General features: G+C 37.9%; 1 protein-coding gene across 3 annotated transcripts in view; it reads right to left on the reverse strand.

The window, feature by feature from the left end:
• Positions 1-22,425, reverse strand: part of LOC150086692 (ATP-dependent chromatin remodeler CHD5-like) — a 683,856-nt gene that overhangs the window by 94,353 nt on the left and 567,078 nt on the right. For all 3 annotated transcript variants that reach the window (XM_090372691.1, XM_090372693.1, XM_090372692.1), the window contains 3 exons: positions 20,568-20,662; positions 11,472-11,563; positions 11,170-11,356 (listed from right to left, as the gene is read on the reverse strand). In XM_090372691.1, the coding sequence (XP_090228817.1) occupies positions 11,170-11,356; positions 11,472-11,563; positions 20,568-20,662 (374 nt within the window). The remainder of the gene's footprint in view (positions 1-11,169; positions 11,357-11,471; positions 11,564-20,567; positions 20,663-22,425) is intronic.

Raw genomic sequence — 22,425 nt, forward strand, 5'->3', positions numbered from 1 at the left:
CCCATATGCAGTACTTTGCATTTGTGAAGGTTAAACTTCAGTTGTCACTTCTTAGCCCATCTGCCCAAATTATCTAGATATTGTTGCAGTAGCACACTGCCATTACTGTCATTAACAACCCTGCCAACCTTTGTATCATCTGCAACCTTCGACATTAAGCCTGATATACCTTCATCAATATCATTGATAAATATAAAAAACAGTGGACCTAACACCGAACCCTGTGGGACTCCACTAATAACATTAGTCCACGAAGAGCAGCACCCACCGATTACGACCCTCTGTCTTCTCCCACTCAACCATCCTTTTATCCATTGTAGCAACTTACCCTTAATACCATTCTGCTCCAATTTGTACAATAGTCTTACATGGGCAACAGAGTCAAAAGCTTTCCTGAAATCCAAATATATGATATCAAAATTATTTTTTGCATCCAGTTCCTTTGTAACCACATCATAATATCCTATCAAATTTGTCAGACGACTTTCCCTTAACAAACCCATGCTATGTCTGAATTATTGCTGCAGTCTTGTCTAGATGATCCTGCAATGCATTTTTAACCAGTGAATCCATTATTTTACCCGGAACAGAAGTTAAACTAACTGGTCTGTAATTAATCGTGTCACCCTTCGATCCTCCTTTGTGAATTGGGGATACATTTGCACATCTCCAGTCCATGGGGACCTCCTCCTCTGAATCTAAGGATGCCCTCATAATTATAGCTAAGGGTTTGCTTACTTCCTTTGCTGCCTCCTTTAATATAACTGGATAGATCCCATCCAACCCAGGTGCCTTTCTTATGTTTAACTTCAACAATTTCTCCTCCAATTTTCTCTCAGTTATTACAAAATCATTAAGCACCCTGCTACAATTTGATAACCTTCTGCCATTTTCAAACCTTACTAACTCCTCACGTGTGAATGTAGATGCAAAATACTCATTCAGTTTGTTTGTATCCGAGCAGGATCATCAACAGTCGAACCATCGATATCATGTGAACCAATCAGATTCATCCCCATCCTTTTAGAGTTTATATAAGTAAAGAAATCCTTGCTGTTTTTCTTAGCATCTTTTGGCAAAGATTTCTCATAATCTGCCTTCACCTGCCTAACCTCCTTTGCAACCTGATTACCAGACTAGCTTATATCTGCCATAGGCTTCTAAGTCGTTTGATAATTTATATGCATCCCATGCATTTTTATTCTCTGTCACAAGTCTCATTAGTTCATTTGATAACCATTTAGGCCTAAACTTTGAACAATATTTCTTAATAGGTGTGAAACTTTTAGTAGCATCCACGATTAATTTCTTGAAAGCTTCTCACTTAGAATTTACTGTTGGTAACATCGTCAGTTGATCCCACTGTACAGAATTTAAAAACTGTCTGAGCCCACTGTATTTAGCATTAGCATTAGTAGAGGCATATGATGCAAGAAAGCAAGCTTATGCAGCATCAGCCAAAAAAAAAAAAAAAAAACCCGCTCCCATTCACCCCTCCATTTGTTTAAATACCTGTCCAGCTCAGCCTTAAATTTATTTAGGCTATCAACTTCCACAACAAGGGATGGAAGTCTGTTTCACCAACCGACTACCCACCGGCTAAAGGCAAACTTCTGTACATCTATTCTACATCTGTCTTTCCTCAATCTGAATTTATGCCCTCTCATGTGATTATTCTGAGCAAGAGGAAGACTCCCATCAGCATTGAGCATGCTCAAAACATTCAAGGCTTTATACACCTCAATCAGATCTCCTTGGAGATGCCCAATCTCCAGACACTGTAATTTGCAAAACTTAAGCCTTTCTTTGTAAGAGCAACCCTTTGTTCCATTCACTAATCTTGTTGCCCTTCTCTGTACTCGTTCCAGCAGCTCTACATCCTTCTTGAAATGAGGCCTGCAGACCTGTATACAGTACTCAAGGTGTTGCCTGACCATTGCCTTATACAAGGAAATAATCACCTCCTTATCCCTGCTAGAAAATTTCCTGTATATCATTGACAATACACCATGAGCTACTCTTGCTGCCCATCTGCACTGCTCAGAGAACTTCACATCTGCCTGCACAATAACCCCCAGGTTCTTTTCATTCTCTCCCACTGTCAGTGTAGTACCACAGAGTTGGTACACTGCTCTGGGGTTGCTGTTTCCCATATGTAGTACTTTACATTTGTCAATGTTAAACTTCATTTGCCACCTCTCAGCCCATCTGCTCAACCTTTCCAGATCCTGTTGCAGCAGCATTGCGTCACTTGGACATTAAGCTTGATATACCATCATCAATATCATTTATAAATACAGAAAACAATAATAGACCTAACACTGAACCCTGAGGGCCTCCACTAATAACATTAGTCCACGATGGGCAGTGTCCATTGATTACCACTCTCTGTCTTCTCCCCCTCAACCATCCCTTTATCCATAGCGGCAATTTGCCTCCAATGTCACACTGCTCCAATTTGTGCAGCAGTCTTCCATGTGCAACAGTATCAAAAGCCTTTTTAAGATACAAATATATAATATCAAAGTTATCCCCCTGCATCCAGTTCTTTTGTGACTGCATAATAGTATCCAATCATATTGGTCAGGCAAGACTTTCCCTTAACAAAACCATGCTGTGTCCGAGCTGTAACTGAAATCTTGTCTAGATGATCCTGCAGTGTTTTTTTAACCAGCGCCTCCATTAATTTTCCTGGAACAGAAGTTCAACTCACAGGTCTATAATTACTTGTGTCAGCCTTCGATCCTCCTTTGTGAATTGGGGTCACATTTGCACATCTCCAGTCTATGTGTACCTCCTCTGAGTCCAAAGAAGCTCTCATAATTATGGCTAAGGGTTTGCTTACTTCCTTTGCTGCCTCCTTTAAAATCTTTGCCAAGGAGAATTCCTTGGCATAGGTTTTTTAAATCTTTACGGAAGCAAAAACCCTTTCCTTTACCCCTGATGGTAATTATATCTTTAAGTAAATCGCACATCAGTACACTGTGATCACTGCCACCTAGTGGTTCCTTTATCTGCAAATTCTTAATACACAAATGATGCATGTTCGAGAGGCAACCAGAGAGGGTTGCCTCTCGAACATGTTGCTGCAGAAAACAATCCTCCAATAAATCTCATCAGATGAACTAATGAGACATATGGCAGAGAAGAAAAATGCATGGGATGCATATAAATTAATGAGTGACATAGAAGCTTATGATAGATATAAGCTGGTCTGTAACCAAGTCACAAAGGAGATTAGGCAGGGAAAGGAAGATTATGAGAAATCCTTGGCAAAGGATGCAAAGAAAAACAACAAAGAGTTATTTACCTATGTAAACTCTAGAAGGAAAGGGATGAATCAGATTGGTCCACTGGATATTGATGGATCAACTGTTGATGATCCTGCTCAGATGGCTAACAAACTAAATGAGTATTTTGTATCTACATTCACCCATGAGGAGTTATTCAGGGAAGGGAATGCCAGGGGTGAGTTAAACTCTGGCAGTGAGCTAGATGATTTTGTAATAATTGAGAGGAAAGTGAAGGAGAAATTGTTGAAGATAAACATAAAAAAGGCACCTGGGGTGGATGGGATCTATCCAGTTATATTAAAGGAGGCAGCAAATGAAATAAGCAAACCCTTATCCATAATTATGAGAGCTTCTTTAGACTCAGGGGAGGTATCCATGAACTGGAGATGTGCAAATGTGACCCCAATTCACAAAGGAAGATCAAAGGCTGACACAAGTAATTATAGTCCTGTTAGTTTAACTTCTGTTCCAGGAAAATTAATGGAAGCACTGGTTAAAGAAGCACTGTAGGATCATCTAGACAAGACTTCAGTTATAGCTCGTACTCAGAATGGTTTTGTTAAGGGGAAAGTCTTGCCTGACCAATTTGATTGGATACTATGATGCAGTCACAAAGGAACTGGATGCAGGGAATAACTTTGATATCGTATATTTGGATCTTAGAAAGGCTTTTGATACTGTGGCACATGGAAGGCTGCTGAACAAATTGGAGCGGTGTGGTTTTGGAGGCAAATTGCTGCATGGATAAAGGGATGGTTGAGTGGGAGAAGACAGAGAGTGGTAATCAATGGACACTGCCCATCGTGGTCTAATGTTATTAGTGGAGTCCCTCAGGGGTCAGTGTTGGGTCTATTATTGTTTTCTGTATTTATAAATGATACTGATAATGGTATATCAAGCTTAATGTACAAATTTGCAGATGATACGAAGGTTGGCAGGGTTGTTCGGGAGACTAATGACAGTACGCTGCTGCAACAGGATCTAGAAAAGTTGAGCAGATGGGCTGAGAGGTGGCAAATGAAGTTTAACATTGACAAATGTAAAGTACTACATATGGGAAACAGCAACCCCAGAGCAGTGTACCAACTCTGTGGTACTACACTGACAGTGGGAGAGAATGAAAAGAACCTGGGGGTTATTGTGCAGGCAGATGTGAAGTTCTCTGAGCAGTGCAGATGGGCAGCAAGAGTAGCTCATGGTGTATTGTCAATGATATACAGGAAATTTTCTAGCAGGGATAAGGAGGTGATTATTTCCTTGTATAAGGCAATGGTCAGGCAACACCTTGAGTACTGTATACAGGTCTGCAGGCCTCATTTCAAGAAGGATGTAGAGCTGCTGGAACGAGTACAGAGAAGGGCAACAAGATTAGTGAATGGAACAAAGGGTTGCTCTTATGAAGAAAGGCTTAAGTTTTGCAAATTACAGTGTCTGGAGACTGGGCATCTGCAAGGTGATCTGATTGAGGTGTATAAAGCCTTGAATGGTTTGAGCATGCTCAATGCTGATGGGAGTCTTCCTTTTGCTCAGAATAATCACCTGAGAGGGCATAAATTCAGATTGAGGAAAGACAGATGTAGAATAGATGTACGGAAATTTGTCTTTAGCCAGCGGGTAGTTGGTTGGTGGAACAGACTTCCATCGCTTGTTGTGGAAGTTGATAGCCTAAATAAATTTAAGGCTGAGCTGGACAGGTATTTGGAACGAACGAGGGGTGAACGGGAGCGGTTTTTTTTTTTTTTTTTTTTGGCTGATGCTGCCTAACCTTGCTTTCTTGAATCATATGCCTCTACTAATGCTAATGCTAATACTAATGCTAAAGGGGGGGGGGGGGGGTTGAAAAGAAAAAAAAGTTTTTCTAAAGTGAACACTGCACTAAAAATTGAATTTCACTGCCAACATACACATTTTATATTAAATACAACACAGGATTTTATTACTTGTAGATTTCTGTTTGGATTGTATGTTAAACATAAACTGATTATGACTGCTTGAAGAAAGATACTGTTCTTTGTCTGAAGAGAGACTTTTTGCTCTCTTCAGACAAAGAAACGTTGAGATAGACAGAAATGTTGAGTTAAGTTTTGTTTATAACAATGGCAGTGCCAGTTAGAATTGAATGTCAAGAACAATTTCAAAGCTTTACCAGAAAGATCTGAATTCAGTGTGTTGTCCCCCCCCCCCACCTGGCTGAATATTCTCTCACATTCGGCCTTGTTGTGAGGAATTGTTAAAAAGCCAAGTATGAATCAGGATAATTTTTCATATTTCAAGCTTTGTTGTGCACTTGTCAGTTCCCTGACCAAGGTAAACTCGCATTAATTTGTTTTTATTTCATAACAGTGTCTAGTGGGTTCTCATACTGAAATTGGCAAAACTGATACTGCAAAATATCTATTTCTTTATCTTCAATGATATTGAGAAGTACTGGAAACTGTGTGGGTGCACATGGTGGATCATTTCATTTCAATTTTATTCAAAAAACTTGTTTTTGAATAGTGCTAAAGAATGAAAAATTGGTTCTCCAAATAAGATTGTATATAAGTTAAAGTTAAATAATATTTAACTCAATGCTTCCTAAAATTCAGTTGGCAACTTGCTATCTATAAATTTTGTTTGGGACTAGAATGCTTCTGACTGCTCTAAGGAACCATGCCTTGGACTTAGGAATTCACGATAGACAGTCAGCTAATAGCCAAACTAAATATGCAGTTTTTATTATTTACCAAATTTATTTATAAAGTTATACAGCTTCTGCTATGAGTGTATTAAATATTTCAGGTTATAACATTTCACCGAATTGAATCACCACACAAATCACCTCAACAACATAACATTGTTAGAACTGCACCAGTGCCATCCCCCTTTAAACATATATACAAAACATGGTAAAGTTTATTGAAAATTCTTGTGGCACACTAGTAAAAAGTTCATCATACATTAAACTGTTTTGGCATTCGTGATGTATTATCGCTGTACTCATTCTCATTGGTCTTTTATAATTCTGATTTGACAGGAAAGGAGGCCATTACTAATTTATTGACAGAGGAGGGTGGCATTTTGGCTTATAATTCTAGACTCTATCAGCATTGCAAGTTAGGAGTTGCCATTGCATACATTTATCTTCTCTGAAAATAAATCTTCAATGATTTTCAATTTCAGCTTAAATAACTTTAGGCTGCAGAAAAAAAGTTTGGTTTTTCATGGCTAACTGAATAATTATGGAAAACTATTCTCAGATGTTCATTACAGCTGTATTCATTAACAAAAACAGCCAATCTTTTCAGAATTTTTAAAAAATTCCCGTTTTACGATTTTTGTGAGAAAAAGGAAATGGCAGAAGTAAAACTATGTTATGATAATGAGAGAGAAGGGGATAAAAGGCATACTTGTATATTTATATTAACCCCTTCCCAGAAAATTTTTTTCCTGAAAATGTGCCATAACGGATCGACTGTTTTTATTTTACAGATTAAAAGTATGCATCATGCGAATACTCATTGTATAGTTTTTTTGTGTTTTTTTATAAATTTTTAGTAGAAAATAAATGGGAGTAATTAACCCATTTGGGCTATCCCGGTTATCTTGTGTGTGTGTGCCAAAAAAGTTTACAAATTATACACATTTTTTAAATAAATTAGCGCTTGAGCTAAAGAAAGGAACAAAAAAATACTCTTCACTACTCATTATATAAATACATTTAAAAAATCAAGTGGAACAAACAAGCAGTAACCTCCCACCACAAGCAATAATCATGAATTAACTACATTCTGACACACGGCCATTGTAAATGGATAAGCGAGGTAAGCACCGCTTATGGGCAACAGTTCAAAAGGGTGCCAAAATATTTTTTGATATAGTTTTCTAATTGGTTAACATTTATCAGTATTTAGCATTTAGGACGGCAAATGCTGAATACTGATACGTCTGGCAGCAGCCAGTTGTCTGCTGCCAGACATAAGAAAATCCCAAGAAATCTTGGGATTTATCTGGCTAATGCAAAATTAGCCAGATAAATAACAGAGAAAATACGTTTCAATCCTAAATTTGGAGATATTATTGTTTGCTTCGGGTATTATTGTATCCTGAGATATTTCATGTAGTTCCAAATAACTTTTAAAACTAAAAACGAGATATCTTGGGATAATCTATGAAGGGATAACTGTAAGTAAACTGGAATAAGAAAATTTTTCTAATCCAAACAGCATGTGCAGATTTAAAAAGAGATTAAATATCCTAAGAAAACATTTTACTTCACTTCCTTTTTATTTTATTTGGTTTTTTTGATGGCAGATATGTCATGAACCTCACTTCTTTACATTGTCCTGCCATTTTAATACTAATAATAACCAAAGCAGTGATAATAAAACAGCCTTAGTAATCCCAGCAGTAGTCACAGTATTCTTTAATGATATTTCATTGAATGCATTTTGTAGTACCACTTCCTTTTATATGCATACCACTAAGTATGTTTTAATGAGTCATTCTATTAATTCCAATTATTAGCCAACTAATCACAAACCAAATAAATATCAAGCATATTAAGCTCCAGATTTAAAGAGGTTTGACTGTTTGATTAGAAGAAAGATAACTATGGATATCAGGGATCTATGAATTGTACTCTGTAAATTCTAAGTATTATAAAAATTAGAATGCCAGTTTTGGGCAGTTTCAAGGTTTCTGGATTTCAGGGGGAAAAGATTGATTTCGATTTGGGTTTTCTTGATGCATCAGCAACTATGGCTATAATGAGGAGCTGTAATGGGGAGCCTTACTACTTCTGCTTGAGGATAATTAATTTAGCAACAAGCAAAAACCACACAAATTATATATCTACTCCTGAGAAGATGCTTGTAACTTTCTGTCACAAACAAAGGATAGTTTTGAAGAATTAATCCAAAATGGATGTCAGATGAAGTGATTAGAGTAGTGGCAGAGAAGAAAAAAGTATAGAATTATTACAAATTATCAGAGGGACACAGAAACCTCAAGTAAATTAAAGTTAGTCTGTAATCAAGTCAATAAAGGGGTTAGAAAAGCTTAGGCATGTTATGAAAATTCTTTGGCTAAGAATGTAAAGTAAAGCAGCAAGGACGTTCTTGATTATTTAACAACAGAAGGAAAGAGATGGGTCACATTGGCCCAATAGATATGGATGGCATAACTACTGATGATTCTGTTCAGACTGCTGACAAACTGAATATATATTCTGCATCTACATTCATGTATTAAGAAGTTTTAAAGAATGGGGATACCAAAAATTATACCACATTATAACTGGCAGCTAAATGATTTTATAATAACTAAAATAAAAGCAGAAGAGAAATTGTTGAAGCTAATAATAAGTAAGGCACTACAAGCTGAAAAAATCTATCAAATCATATTAAAAGAAGCGGCAAAAGAGTAAAGAAAACCTTCTGAATTAATTATGAGCGCATCCTTGGATTCAGGTGAGGTCTTTACAGATTACATATGTCTCTCTCCCAATCAAAAAGAAGAATCAAAGGGAAAAGTGAGTAATTATATACCTGTTAGCTTGACTTTTGTTGCAAGGAAAATAGCGGAGTCTGTAGTTAAAGAAGTAATGCAGGATCATCTTGACAAGAATATAGTTATAAGGCAATTGCATGGATTCATTAAAAGGATATCACCTCTCACTAATCTGATTACTTACTAAGATGCAATACAAAGGGAAATGGATGGGGTAAAAATATTTTTACATCATATACTTACATTTCAGTAAAGCTTTGGACACTGTTCTGCAAGAAAGACTGAAGCAGTTTGGCATAAGCAGCAAGTGACTAGTATGGATAAAAGAATGATTGAGTAGCAGAAGATAGAGGGGTGGTAATGGGCTGCTCTTTTTGGATTAATATTATTTAATAGAGTCCATTGGTGTTCAGTGGTGGGGCTCTTACTGTTTTCAATATCTATTAATGATACTGATGAAAGCATATCAAGCTTAATAAGTTTGTGGATGACACAAAGTTTATCAGGGTGGGTGAATCAAGAATCAAGGAATACTACTGCACAAGAACTAGAAAAGTTAGGCAAATTGGCTGAAGAGTGGCAATTGAGGTTTAACACTGGTAAATGCAAGGTAACTGCATATGGGTAACAGTAATCCCAGAATAACACACCAGTTGAATGGTACCACTCAAGATGAAGAAGAACAAAAAAGATGTAGTGGTAATTGTACAGTCTGTCATGAAGTTCTCTGAGTGCAGACAGGCTGCTAACACAGCTCACGTTTATCAATGATATACAGGAATTCTGTCAGTAGGGAAGTAATTACCTCATTGTATAAGACAATAGTTAATTTGCATCTTGAGCACTTGACTACATTGGTCTAGAAGTCTCATTTTAAGAAGGACATGAACTGGTTGGAATGGGTGAAGAGGAGAGCAACAAGATAAGTCAGGAACACAAAAGGATACTATTACAAAGAAAGGCTTCACTTCTGCAAATAGTAGCACCTGTGGGGGAGACCTGACTGAAGTGTTTTAAGGCTTTAAATAGATTGAGTAAACTAACTACTGATGGCATCCTTATGATTTCTCAGACAACATGCATTAGGGGATAAAAATTTAAACTGAAAAAGGATGGTTGTTACAAACTTGCTTCCTTGCATCATTTGCCACTACTAACACTAATACTAAACAATATGTTGTGTCAAATGGTGGCAAGATTCCACAGAATCTAACAAGATATATATTATTTAGTCCAAGGTTAGTGCTATTTTATCCAGAGCAACATAAGAAAATTCCAGAAATATAATTCAGAGTTGAAATAACTGTCTTCTGCAAAACAAAGTAATCTAGTATTCTTTATAATAGGGAAAATTCCACCTTCATTCATTTTATTAATCCCTCTCAGGGCCTTATAAACTTCAATCAGGTCCTCCTAAGGTGCCTGGTTACCAAGCTCTGGAGTCCACATAATCAAGGTCTTTCCTTGTATGGGCACCCTTTATCTAATCTCACCATGTGAGTTACCCATCTTTGGATCTTTTCAAGAAACTGTCTTTTTTCAGATGAAGTCTCCATTCTTGGACACAGCATTCCAAATATGGTCTTACAATTGCCTTATATAGTGGGATTATGACTTCTTTACCTCTAAGATATCATTCGATAAATCATTGAAAGGACACAATGGGCTTTACTGGCCAACTGTTTACACTGCTCAGAAAACTTCATATCTGCCCGTAATCATAACTCCCATATCCCTTTCTCCCTCTTTTTAATTCAACCGCACCAAGTATATAAGTTAATTTGGAGTTGCTATTCCCAAGTATAAGACCTTGCATTTTGTTGTATTAAAACATAGCTGCCACTTTTCTGATCATTTTCGAAACTTGTTCAAGACACCCTGAAGGAATACTACTTGGTACTGATCATTAATGACTACCAATCTTTGTGTCAACTGCAAATTTCGACGACACACCTTCTATCCCTTCATCAATGTTTATGAAATTCAGAAACAACAGTGGTCCAAAAACTGATCCAAAAAGGGCCCCACCTCTGATGTTACACCAATCTGAAGAGTATCTATTAATCACAATCCTCTGCTTCAGTCCAGCAGCTACCTTGCATTCCATCTTATACAATAATCTCTTACGAGTGACTGAGTTAAATGCCTTGCTAATATCCAAATAAACTACGTTGAAACTGTTTCCTAAATTTATTGCTAAATTTATAGGCTCTACCTTTTCATTGAGAAAAAAAATTAACTTTTCTCCACTGATCACATTATAATTGCAATACAAATTTTATGTTTAATAAGCATGAGTGTCAATAATATATTTATGACATTTGTGCATCTACAGGATTTTAAATAATTTCTGAATAAAGAATTTTGATACAAACTAAAGGAATACCTTTTTCCTTATTAAAGACATAACACCGATCCGAGTTAAAACATGTTGTCGAGAGAGACCCTCACGGGGTACGCCATCAGCAAAAGTTTCTGAGTTATCTGCTCCTGGTTCACAAAGATGCCTCATAAACAAAGACACATATGCTTTAAAATTCTTTTCAGACTTCCCTCGTAAGTCTCTTACTAACCTAGAAAAAAAAAAAAAAAAAGAATTGGAAATGGTTCACCAAATACACATAATATACAGTCTTAAAATTTTAAGGAAAGTAGAATTCTTAAACTGATACATTCCTGTTTACTTACCACTGAGAATTGAAAGCATCTTGTGGTGGCATGCCATAGCGCATAATTGCATTAAGAAATGCTTTTCTCTGCCGTGCATTAAATCCAAGAACCTATGTAAAAAATAAAAAAATGTAATTCTATAGAAAAATCACTTCTTAGTTGCTAATGCTCCTAAAAACCAAATAACAAACAAACTACTAGAAGTGTTATTAGAGCACGTGACGCATTTTTCATGACCAGTATGATATCAAGTCAGGGGCGGATTCAGGGGGTGGACAGATGGGCCTTATTACCCCCTTAACCATGTTTTTAGTGAATGTGTAAAACGTTCCTAGGTCTATATATAAAAAAAGCTTAAAAACTTGGTCATCATGCCTCCCCTTACGATGATAACTGGATACAATAGTGTCTGGAGTTCTAACTTTTTAGAATTCTTGAATAGTATGACATCACAATCATATTTCCTGCAGTTACTACTGCAGTAAGTATGATTGCAACAATAAAAATATTTGTCAACAATTTATTTTTTTCACCTCGCATTTTCGTTACATTCCATTGTTAGGTTCCCATAACAGCTGCGTACGTCGCTTCAACTACAAAGATCGGTACTTCAATCGACGCTGTTTTCCAGAGATATTTAGATATGTTGCAATCGCAAGTATACATCTCTTACTTTAGTTATCATAAATCCATTGTATCTTGTCTTCCAGAAATGATGTAAATTTGTGAATGATCAATAAAATATTTAGAATAAAAAAGCTATTTTATTTCGTAATCAATATATACAAATCAAAATACCTAAAAGAAATGCGAAGGATGTTTAAAAAAAGGTTGTTTCATAAAAAAGTTGATCACAGAGCAATGATTTCACGTAACGATCCACATCAAATTGAAGCAATGGTTTTCCATTTAGATGTATGGTCATCATAATCTGCAACGTGTTTAATTGTCAACATTATTCATTCATTCACTCAATATTATTCATTACGCTGAAAGCCTGCTCAGCTTCAGCAGTGCTAATCACAGTGGTTTCGAAGATATTTCTGGTTTTCTTAACTGAAAAGGGAATTTCACATGATTTCAAAGATAAACTGTCTTTGACAAAATCTCTAAAATCATTAATTTTTATTTCGTGACAAATGGGCCTGGAGTACTGGGGTCCATAGTTTAACAGATATTTATTTAAAGTATACCCAGTATAAAATAAAATAAAATAAAATATTTCCAGAAGCTTTCGGAACTCGTGTCCCTTTCTCAACTGACAGAATTTTTTTTTTGAATACATTACAAGCAAAGTGTGGCACGTTACTCATTCGTCATTGTTGTAGCACGGACGTGTGCTGCCTTGCGCCAGTGATCATCCATCAATAAAACGGTTGTCTCCAGGATTGGATGTATACGCATGCCTTTTTGGCGATTTAATGCCTTAGGGTTGTTCATTATGTTTAGTGACTCTAGCCATAGGCGGTGGCGAAAGTGTCGCGCGTGGTCCACTATCTCAAAGTCGCGCTTGGGGTCAAGATCGTGGTTGGTAGCCCAAAAATGTTCTGCAAGCGCGGACTGGTCAGTTTCGGCAAGCCGGATTGCTCTGTCGTGTTCCGTGAGGCGATCCTGGAGACGTCTCGATGTCTCACCTACGTAGCAACTGTTACAGGCCCTACAGGTGATACGGTACACTACATTGCTGCATAAGGCCATAATACCTACAACGATTGTGCACAGTTGCAAAAGTGCTTCCTCTCAATAGCTCGCTACAGGCAACATTTACGCTTCGCCCACAGATGCAAAAGCAATCGAATTATACCTAAAGGGTTCCGATACAAAGCCCCGTTCCACAACTCTCATATGGATCGTGCCTGCTTTAACTTCAGCCTGCGCACGTTAAATTTATGGATATCCCATCTCCACCGTGAAATCAGGAACGCTGACTACAACAAGTCCAGACTGTTACAACATATACAAGGTAAGGTCTCGCCTATTGTATTTACAAACCTTATACATACCATCTGCCATCGGGCTAGTCAGACCTCGGATACCTACCGTTTACGCCAACAGCGCAAGTTCATAAACTTGAGCATAGAAACTAACTCCTTAAAGACGAACACTCGTTCAGATGACACGACTTCTTTCGTCTTGAATCTAAGTAACAAACAACTGTCCAACGAGCAGCTGAGTGTTTTATCAAACGGTATGAAATTCGCCGTTATACCATCGAAACCTCCCATCACACAGCTCGCTATGGGCATAGAAGCCAGTATTACCAACCTTCCCGAAGAAACTGCCAACGAGATCCAATTCAAGACTGCCGCAGTCCTCCGCAACACTCGAAAAACGTGCTCAAACCTCAACCACCGCCAACGTGCCGCCCTGTCATCTATAAGAAAAGACAACTCCATCGTTGTACTTCCTGCGGATAAAGGGCGCCGGACTGTTGTGCTGGACCGATCAGCCTACCGAGAGAAAGCCTTGGCCCTATTACTCGATCCTAACGTATATGAACCTCTACCTGATCCTCCCGTTAAAGTCTTGAAACGTCTGGAAGCAAATGTTAATAAACTTGTCCACGCATGGCTTAAAGATAAGAAGATCCCGACCGCGACTCACCATCTTCTGCGTGCTACTGGCTGCCAACTACCACAATTCTACGGATTACCAAAGATCCATAAACCGGGTATTCCTCTCAGACCTATAGTGTCTTGCTGCAGTGCCCCAACGTATGAACTGTCCAAACACATCGCGAGCCTCCTCTCGCCTCTTATAGGTAATACATCTCACACCGTTAAAAACAGCAGTGAATTCATTAACACCATTAAGGACATTTCAATCCCTGATAACTCTGTCATGGCATCATTTGACGTGGTTTCTTTATTCACCTCGATTCCCGTCCAACAGGCCGTGCACTGCGCCAGAAGGCTCCTTGAGAGCGACTTAAGCCTCCAATCCAGGACGTCACTATCCACTGATGACATCTGTACCGCCCTCAACCTATGCCTCTCTAGCAGCATCTTCACCTTTGAAGACTCACTCTACAAACAAGTACATGGCACTGCTATGGGTGCCCCTGTCAGTTCCGTAGTAGCTAACATCGCCATGGAAGATCTGGAGAAGCAGATACACCAGAACCCACCTACACCTATTACAACGTGGTGTAGATATGTCGACGATATTTTTACCATAATACCACGTGGTTCTGAAACGGTACTACTAGAATACCTCAACTCTCTATCCAATTTCATCAAGTTTACTGTAGAATCAGAGGTGGACGGTTCGCTCCCGTTTCTGGACGTGCTAGTGCATCGCGTAGGCCCACATCTAGAGACCTCAGTATACCGCAAACCCATGTGGTGCGGTCAATTCACCAACTACGGGTCCGGCCACGCTCCAAGCCATCTCAATAGCACTGCCCGCACCCTGTTCTCCAGGGCCTGGAGCCATTCCAGCACCGACACAATTAGACGTAACGAGATCTCCCGTGTGAAGGCGGACTTAACCAGATGCGGTTATCCATCCCATGTACTAAACAGATGCTTGTTACAGGCACAAGAACTTACTTCCAACCCAAGACCTCCGAAGCAAGTCGGCATATCATCCGCCTACATTCCGTACTATCCAGGAGTGTCAGGACGTATCTCGAAGATCCTGAGAAGTTACAACATAAAATGTGTACAATTACCAGGTAGGAACCTACGTTCACTTGTCTCCAGTGTGAAGACCCCTGTCACACCTGTCTTACGCAGCAATGTAGTGTACCGTATCACCTGTAGGGCCTGTAACAGTTGCTACGTAGGTGAGACATCGAGACGTCTCCAGGATCGCCTCACGGAACACGACAGAGCAATCCGGCTTGCCGAAACTGACCAGTCCGCGCTTGCAGAACATTTTTGGGCTACCAACCACGATCTTGACCCCAAGCGCGACTTTGAGATAGTGGACCACGCGCGACACTTTCGCCACCGCCTATGGCTAGAGTCACTAAACATAATGAACAACCCTAAGGCATTAAATCGCCAAAAAGGCATGCGTATACATCCAATCCTGGAGACAACCGTTTTATTGATGGATGATCACTGGCGCAAGGTAGCACACGTCCGTGCTACAACAATGACGAATGAGTAACGTGCCACACTTTGCTTGTAATGTATTCAAAAAAAAAATTCTGTCAGTTGAGAAAGGGACACGAGTTCCGAAAGCTTCTGGAAATATTTTATTTTATTTTATTTTATACTGGGTATACTTTAAATAAATATCTGTTAAATTTTTATTTCATATTTTATCAGAAAACAAATTTCTTATTTGGTTTTCACGATCTTGCCACCGAGACGAAAGTTCTTTCATATTCCACGATTTCTGGTAGCACATGTTTAAAATTTCTTTCAATGGTATTTCTTTCAATGGTATTATTATTTTCTGCATTTAATTTAAAATCACTCTCTGTTCATTAATAACTCATCCTTTAAGGATAAAACAATGCATTTAATAACTTGTCACAAGGTAATTTTACTGTTCTTACTTTCGATTTTGATTCCTTCAAATTCTTTCCACTTCAACATGTTCTCAATTTTAGCTTCATAATTTTCTTCATAATTTTTCAAATTAGCAATAGCATTGATAGTTTGAATAATTAATTTATCTGCTTTTACCATAGTGATTCTGTAAAACTTCTGAAAGGTAAGAGACCTGCAGGATGTCGATCATTAGTGCTAAATGGTTACGAAATTCCAGATTAAAAGTCGATTTAATAATCCAGAATATTTAACTTCTGATTCAAAATGTTTGCACAAAGTGAGATAATTCCCCAAACCTGGAATTGCTGTCCGCAAGCTACATCGTGGCCCAAACACATGACAAATCTTTATAGTTTCCACATCAAGTTCTTTAGCCATCATCCTTAATTCGCGCTAGTTTTTTGGAGACTGGTGATACAGTTTTTTTTTAAATTATTGCCTGTATGCCATTATATTTTAGAACATTTTCTACAAAGCAAAAGACTCGACAAAGTTTCAAAATCTGGCAACATTTCATCTTCGTAAAGTTTATATAATAGTCAGTCCTCGTATAGCACGATAGTTGTGTTCCTAGAAACCCCCGTGCAATGCAAAATCGTGCAATATAAACAACAGGCCCTATGGGAAAAGTAGGGTTAGGTGCCGACCACCCAAGGTTGAACACACATTTGTATCCAAAACATTACCAAACACAATAAATAATCGGGTAATTTTAATCGTTTTAACGATTAAAATACGCAATAAAAATAATATTATAATTTTTTATAATATTTATTATTATTATTATATTATATTTTATTATAATATAATAAATAATAAAAAATACGTGTGTATTTTTTACGAATAAAATACTTACGTATTTTATTACGTAATAAAATATTGCTAATGCTTTTGCTTCTATCGTAAGCAAACTTGTTTTTTGTTTGATTTTCTATCCAAACAGATAACAGCCGTTCCATCTCTTCCAATTCTTTGTGTCTTAATCTAATGGATTTTATAGATTTTAATTACACTTTGAGTTGTTCCTGCTATGAAAGTTGTTTCTATTTTCTCTGCATTCTTTGTAATTCTCGGCATTGCCTCATTTAGGTCTGTAGCACGTGCAATATCATGTGATCATTCATTTCGCTCAAAGCGTTTCACAATTTCATATTTTCTCTCTATCGACAGAGGCGGACTGGCCATAAGCCTTACCAGGGAAACCCCGGTGGGCCGGTGTGATTTTGGCCATAAACCATAGTATGAGGCCACTATAAATTTTCCCGGGTAAGAATTTTTGACCCAGTCTGCCTCTGTTTATCAATATTGCTTTTCTTTTTCTCTCTGAATCTGCAGTGTCTTCACCAGGATGCTTCCTTTTCACACCTTTTAATCAAGAATTTTATTCATTTTTAGGGAATAAAGCACAATTACAAAACAAGGAGGCACGCTTGATACACATAAACAAAGCTGGGCACGTGTAGCAACTGAATAAACAACACCATAAAGGCAGAGATACACTATTAACACCTCACATTTCTAGGGGTTACTACCACAAAACAATAAAAACAATTTCCAGTTGCGTTTCTGCTATTGGAATCTGTTATAAATTGGTAGTAAACTCGATCTAATTGCATTTGCGATTATACCGATAGTTGGAATTGTGTTGGTTTTTACATTATTATGGTGAAATGTGTTTCCCCTTCACTGATATAAAAAACATAAATACATTTTCAGAATCTTCTCTTCTTTCCTATCGTGTTGCATTCGGTTGGGGGTGATTCTGCATTCGACTGCCATTTCTTGTAAACACCAAGGCGAATCGTGCATAAGCGAATTTGGTTCGTGTTATATAAGATATCGTTCCCCTATTTATAAATCGTGTATGATCGAATTTGTGTAGTGTAAACACGTGTTATACGAGGACTGACTGTATCTTAGTTGACTCAATCGCCACCCCCCCCCCCATGTTGCTACTTTAACTTCATAGTTTCGTGGAAACTATAAAGTGAAACTATAATTTTGCATAGTATTCAAACTACTTTGAATACTAGTTTCAAAATGTCGGAATCACTCAGATATTCAGCTACTGAAACATAGATGGAGAAATTTACTGGAAGGCGTGGATCATTCACTTCTCCGAAAAACGTATGCTCGTTTGTCGGAGTAAAGGGGAACCACAACACAGGTTAACTAGGGGCTATTATCTGTGTCGGAATCTTCTCAATCCTCTGACTGGCTATGGAAATCATATTGACTAGATCCAGATAATAAGAAAATTACGTAAGTCTGCAATTTCATGTACTGCATTTATTTCAAATGAATTATTTGCCTGCCTGCTGTGTTGAATACTGGTAAACGTTAACCAATCAGATGACCAGCACAAATTCTGGGTATGTGGGACAGGCAGCTGGACAGGTTTTAAGAGTAACACTAAGCTGAAGAATGGTAATCCCTTTGACTCTTAATTCACGCTTAGCAGCAGCAGCACTAATTGCCTCAATTGCGTGAAGGCCAGAGGTGCGAACAATGCATTCCCAGTTAAGTCTCTCATAATCCGTTCATTAGATGGAAATTTTCTTCATTCTATGGAAACTATTTAAACATACACATTGAGAATGAAGTACACACTCAGAGTAATTTTGAAGTCAACTCGCGAAAGTGCTCTTGGAGTGACGATAATGTGGGTAACTAGACATTTAGACAGCAGTAGGCTGGTTGATAGAAATGCGAAAAAGACGCAGATGATATTATTATTTAGACCATTTGTGCACGGGGCCCTATTTGACAGAACTAGGAGCAGGGCCCTGTTCAACAGAACCAGTTGAACGTGCTTGTGGCCGGTGCTGCATATAATAAGAATGTGGTATTAACAGTACAGAAAATATCAATACAGGCTCAAAGCCAACATTTTAGGTGGCTTTGAGCCTATATATTGAAAAAATATAACAAAAAATCCAAAGTATGTAACACAAATTTGATTGGAGTACGAAAGAAAGAAAAGAAAACTTTTCATTTTTATTTGAAAAGTTGACAGGTATGAAAAAGCTAATGCAAGTTATTCCAGTTCTTCTGTTTGGTTCTTTCTTCTAACAGCTGTTTTCTTCTCTGAACATTCCCACCTCATGCAATTTCACAACAGAAATGGATGATTCCCATGCTTCCTTTTACATTCTCAGAAAGTTTTTCTGTGTCTTCCTTAACAAGGCTCTCTATTAACTTCTGTATCAACACAAACACAAATACAGACAAACCAAATTTTCCAAAGCATTACCATAATCAGTTGTTCTGTTCCTCAAAAATCTTTTGTAGCATATTATCATGTTTGTAAAATCACAATCTCTTGAACTTTAACAAATGGCATTCACTGGCTTCCTACTTGCATATCTTGTTTTTTATGTCAGTGTTTGTGTGCATTCTATATACAATACAAAGTGAAATGGGGAGTCATGCATATTACATATAACTGTAGCTTAATGCTTTTCAAAACTATTTTAACAAAAAAAATTAGTGCTATCTTTGGATGTTTCAGCAATCGTAAGGATCACACATATTAAGAGAGGCAGTCTCTCTAAATAATAAAATCCATGTGCCTCCTATTGTTGCAGTTTAGCATGGACAATTAGCATAGACATTAGTCTATGCTAACCGTAGACTAATTTACATCTCATGCTTAGCATGAGATGAAAACCAGTTGCAATATTTGAATATACAGGTGTGCTATATGTCAATTTACAGATAAGAGATACTTACCAAGAAGTAAATTACCTAACACCAGTTTGAACAATTCATTAAATGTTATAAATTATATCATGTAAATGTAATATTAACATTAATACAGTAACATAAGCATGAAAGTGGACTTCAAGAATTAAACAGTAACAACAGTAACATAAGCATGAAAGTGACTTCAAGAATTAAAGTGCACAAATTATTTTTCAGTAAACTGACCCTGTATTTTATTCATTTGTGAAGCAGACTATTTTTATTTCTCCTTTTATCTTGAACACAGTGTAAGGAAATTTTAAATTTATTTGCCATTTACAAGTTATGCATTGGTGAAGCAAGCAGGTTTTTAATTATTATTAGGAAACCAAACTTGCTATGCTGGTCAGTTTTGATTTTCGCTGAACAGGTATCTTTCCTTGGCTGCATTCCAGGTTGTGTGGTTTTTTTTTTTTTTTTTTTTTTTTTTTAAAGAGCATTAGCAACTAAGGCCATATTGCTCCGGGAATATGCGGTGGTCATTCCCTGACCTTTCTGCATCCTCCGTATTTGGTGGTCATGGGCTCGGTCTAATCAAGAAGCATGTGCTGTGCACTGCTGCTCCTACCCACCTGGCTACGGAGGTGCCAGGTTGTGTTTTCTCATTAGTCGTAAATAATATTAAAATTTTTTATGTGCACTGTAATAATATTAAATTTCCTTACGATAATATAAAAATTCACCATTTGTCACAATTTCAAATCAAAAGTAACTTTTACAACATGACTTCTAGGCTGGCCTAAAAATATTGTTCTCTCAGAGTACATTCAGAAAAAAATTTTAAGACTAAAAACTTTAGTTAATGAATATATTTAAGAATGATATTATTTTTAAAATTCTAATAATTGAAAATTAAATTATATACCTCAATATTTCCTCCAACACGTGCAAGGAGGGGCGGAAGAGGTTTATCTTTGTCATTCTGGGATGACCTGTTTTTCCTTCCCCTTGAACTTTTTTCTAATAATGATAAAAAAATAGATTATTATTATATGTATATATATAAAATTGCAATATATTTAAAACAAGGGATTACAGTTTCTTTGCAATTAAGAGTGTACAATCCTATAAATGCAATTCTATGGTACTTAGTAAAAAAAGACCATGTTATTTGTTCTCACACTGTATTCAGATTAACTGCTAATTATATGTTACCCTGAAAAGTATCAGAATAACATTTCAAAATATGTGTCGAATCCTTGATTACACGTTTCATGGACTGGACACTATCAATACTCTGTTCTGCCTGCACTTCATACTTATACAATGGTGAGCAAAACTTAAGGACTACCAACACTATTTCTAAAGGTTACAACCACAAAATCAAACAAAACAGCCTGTGGCGATTTGCATAACTGTGGCTGTTCAGTAGAAAGATGCTTCACGTGCAAAAATTTGAATCGTAATGAGAGGGCTCACATAAACAGATAAAAGCAGCAGTTCAGCAGTTATGTGCAAATTACTGAATGGTGAGCAAGACTGTTACAGACGTTCGATTGGTTTCATACAGTGCTACAGACAACAAAATGGCCAGTAGACAACATCTGGATGACTTTACCCGGGGTTGAATAATTGGGACGCTCGAAGTGTGAAGAGTGTGGCTGCAGAGTTCGGTATCGCCCATAGCATCGTCTCACGTGCATGGTCTGCTTTCAGAATGACAGGTACAGCTGTTCAAAGGACCAGTGGTGGTCGTCCACAAAAAAAAAGCCCAACGATGACTGCTATACACTCCTAGAGGCCAAGAGGGACCGACACCAGACATGGGGATCCATTGCAAACCAGCTGCACAGGATGCAAGATATCACAGTTTACTGTGGCCAGGCTACTCCACAAAGGTGGACTGTAGGGGCTCACATCTGGTGAGTATGGGCTTGGCACACCCAGGGTCCTGAGCTGGATATCATCATTCTTCTCTCTCTTGGTGATTCCCTTCTACATCTCTCTCTCTCTCTCTCTCTCTCTCTCTCTCTCTCTCTCTCTCTCTCTCTCTCTCTCTCTCTCTCTCTCTCTCTCTCAGGGTAACTCAGGGAATTTTTTTTTTTTTTTTTTGGCTGGTGCAGCATAAGCCTCGGGCTTCCTTGCACCATACAGCTAATAATAATAATAATAATAATTTGCCCGATGGCCAGTACGCTGTGTCCTTTTAACACCTGCCATCGGAGACACCGTTTACAGTGGTGCATCGAACTCAAGGACCGGACAGCAGTGCAATGGGGTAAGGTACTCTTTACTGATGAGAGTAGATTCAGTCTCAGCAGTGATTCTGGACGTCAGCTAATCTGGTGAGAGGTTGGCACATGGTATCACCCCGCAAACATCACTGAAAGAGATCGATATGGCGGTCGAGGTGTTCTTGTCTGGGGAAGTGTTATCTTGGATGGGCATACATAACTCCAGATACTGGAAGGCAGTGCTATAACCGGTGCATGCTTATGTACTGAGGTAATCCTTCCCCACTTGCAACTGTTCCAAGGTACCACTGACCCTGAGTTCGTGTTTATGGATGATAATGCCATACCCCATCACACTGCAACTGTTGATATGCTTTTGGAAAGTGAGGACATTGTATGGATTGGTCTGCCCGTTCCACCGATCTAAATCCCATCAAACACATATGGGATGCTCTGGGGAGATGCTTAGTGGCACTTCCATTCCCACCAGAAAATGTTCACCAGCTGAAGATGGCACTGCAAGAACTTATCAACAACATTGTTCTAAGT

Source organism: Mastigoproctus giganteus, chromosome 4 (assembly GCF_048544385.1).
Source record: "Mastigoproctus giganteus isolate SK-2022 chromosome 4, ASM4854438v1, whole genome shotgun sequence".
Taxonomy (NCBI): Eukaryota; Metazoa; Arthropoda; class Arachnida; order Uropygi; family Thelyphonidae; genus Mastigoproctus; species Mastigoproctus giganteus.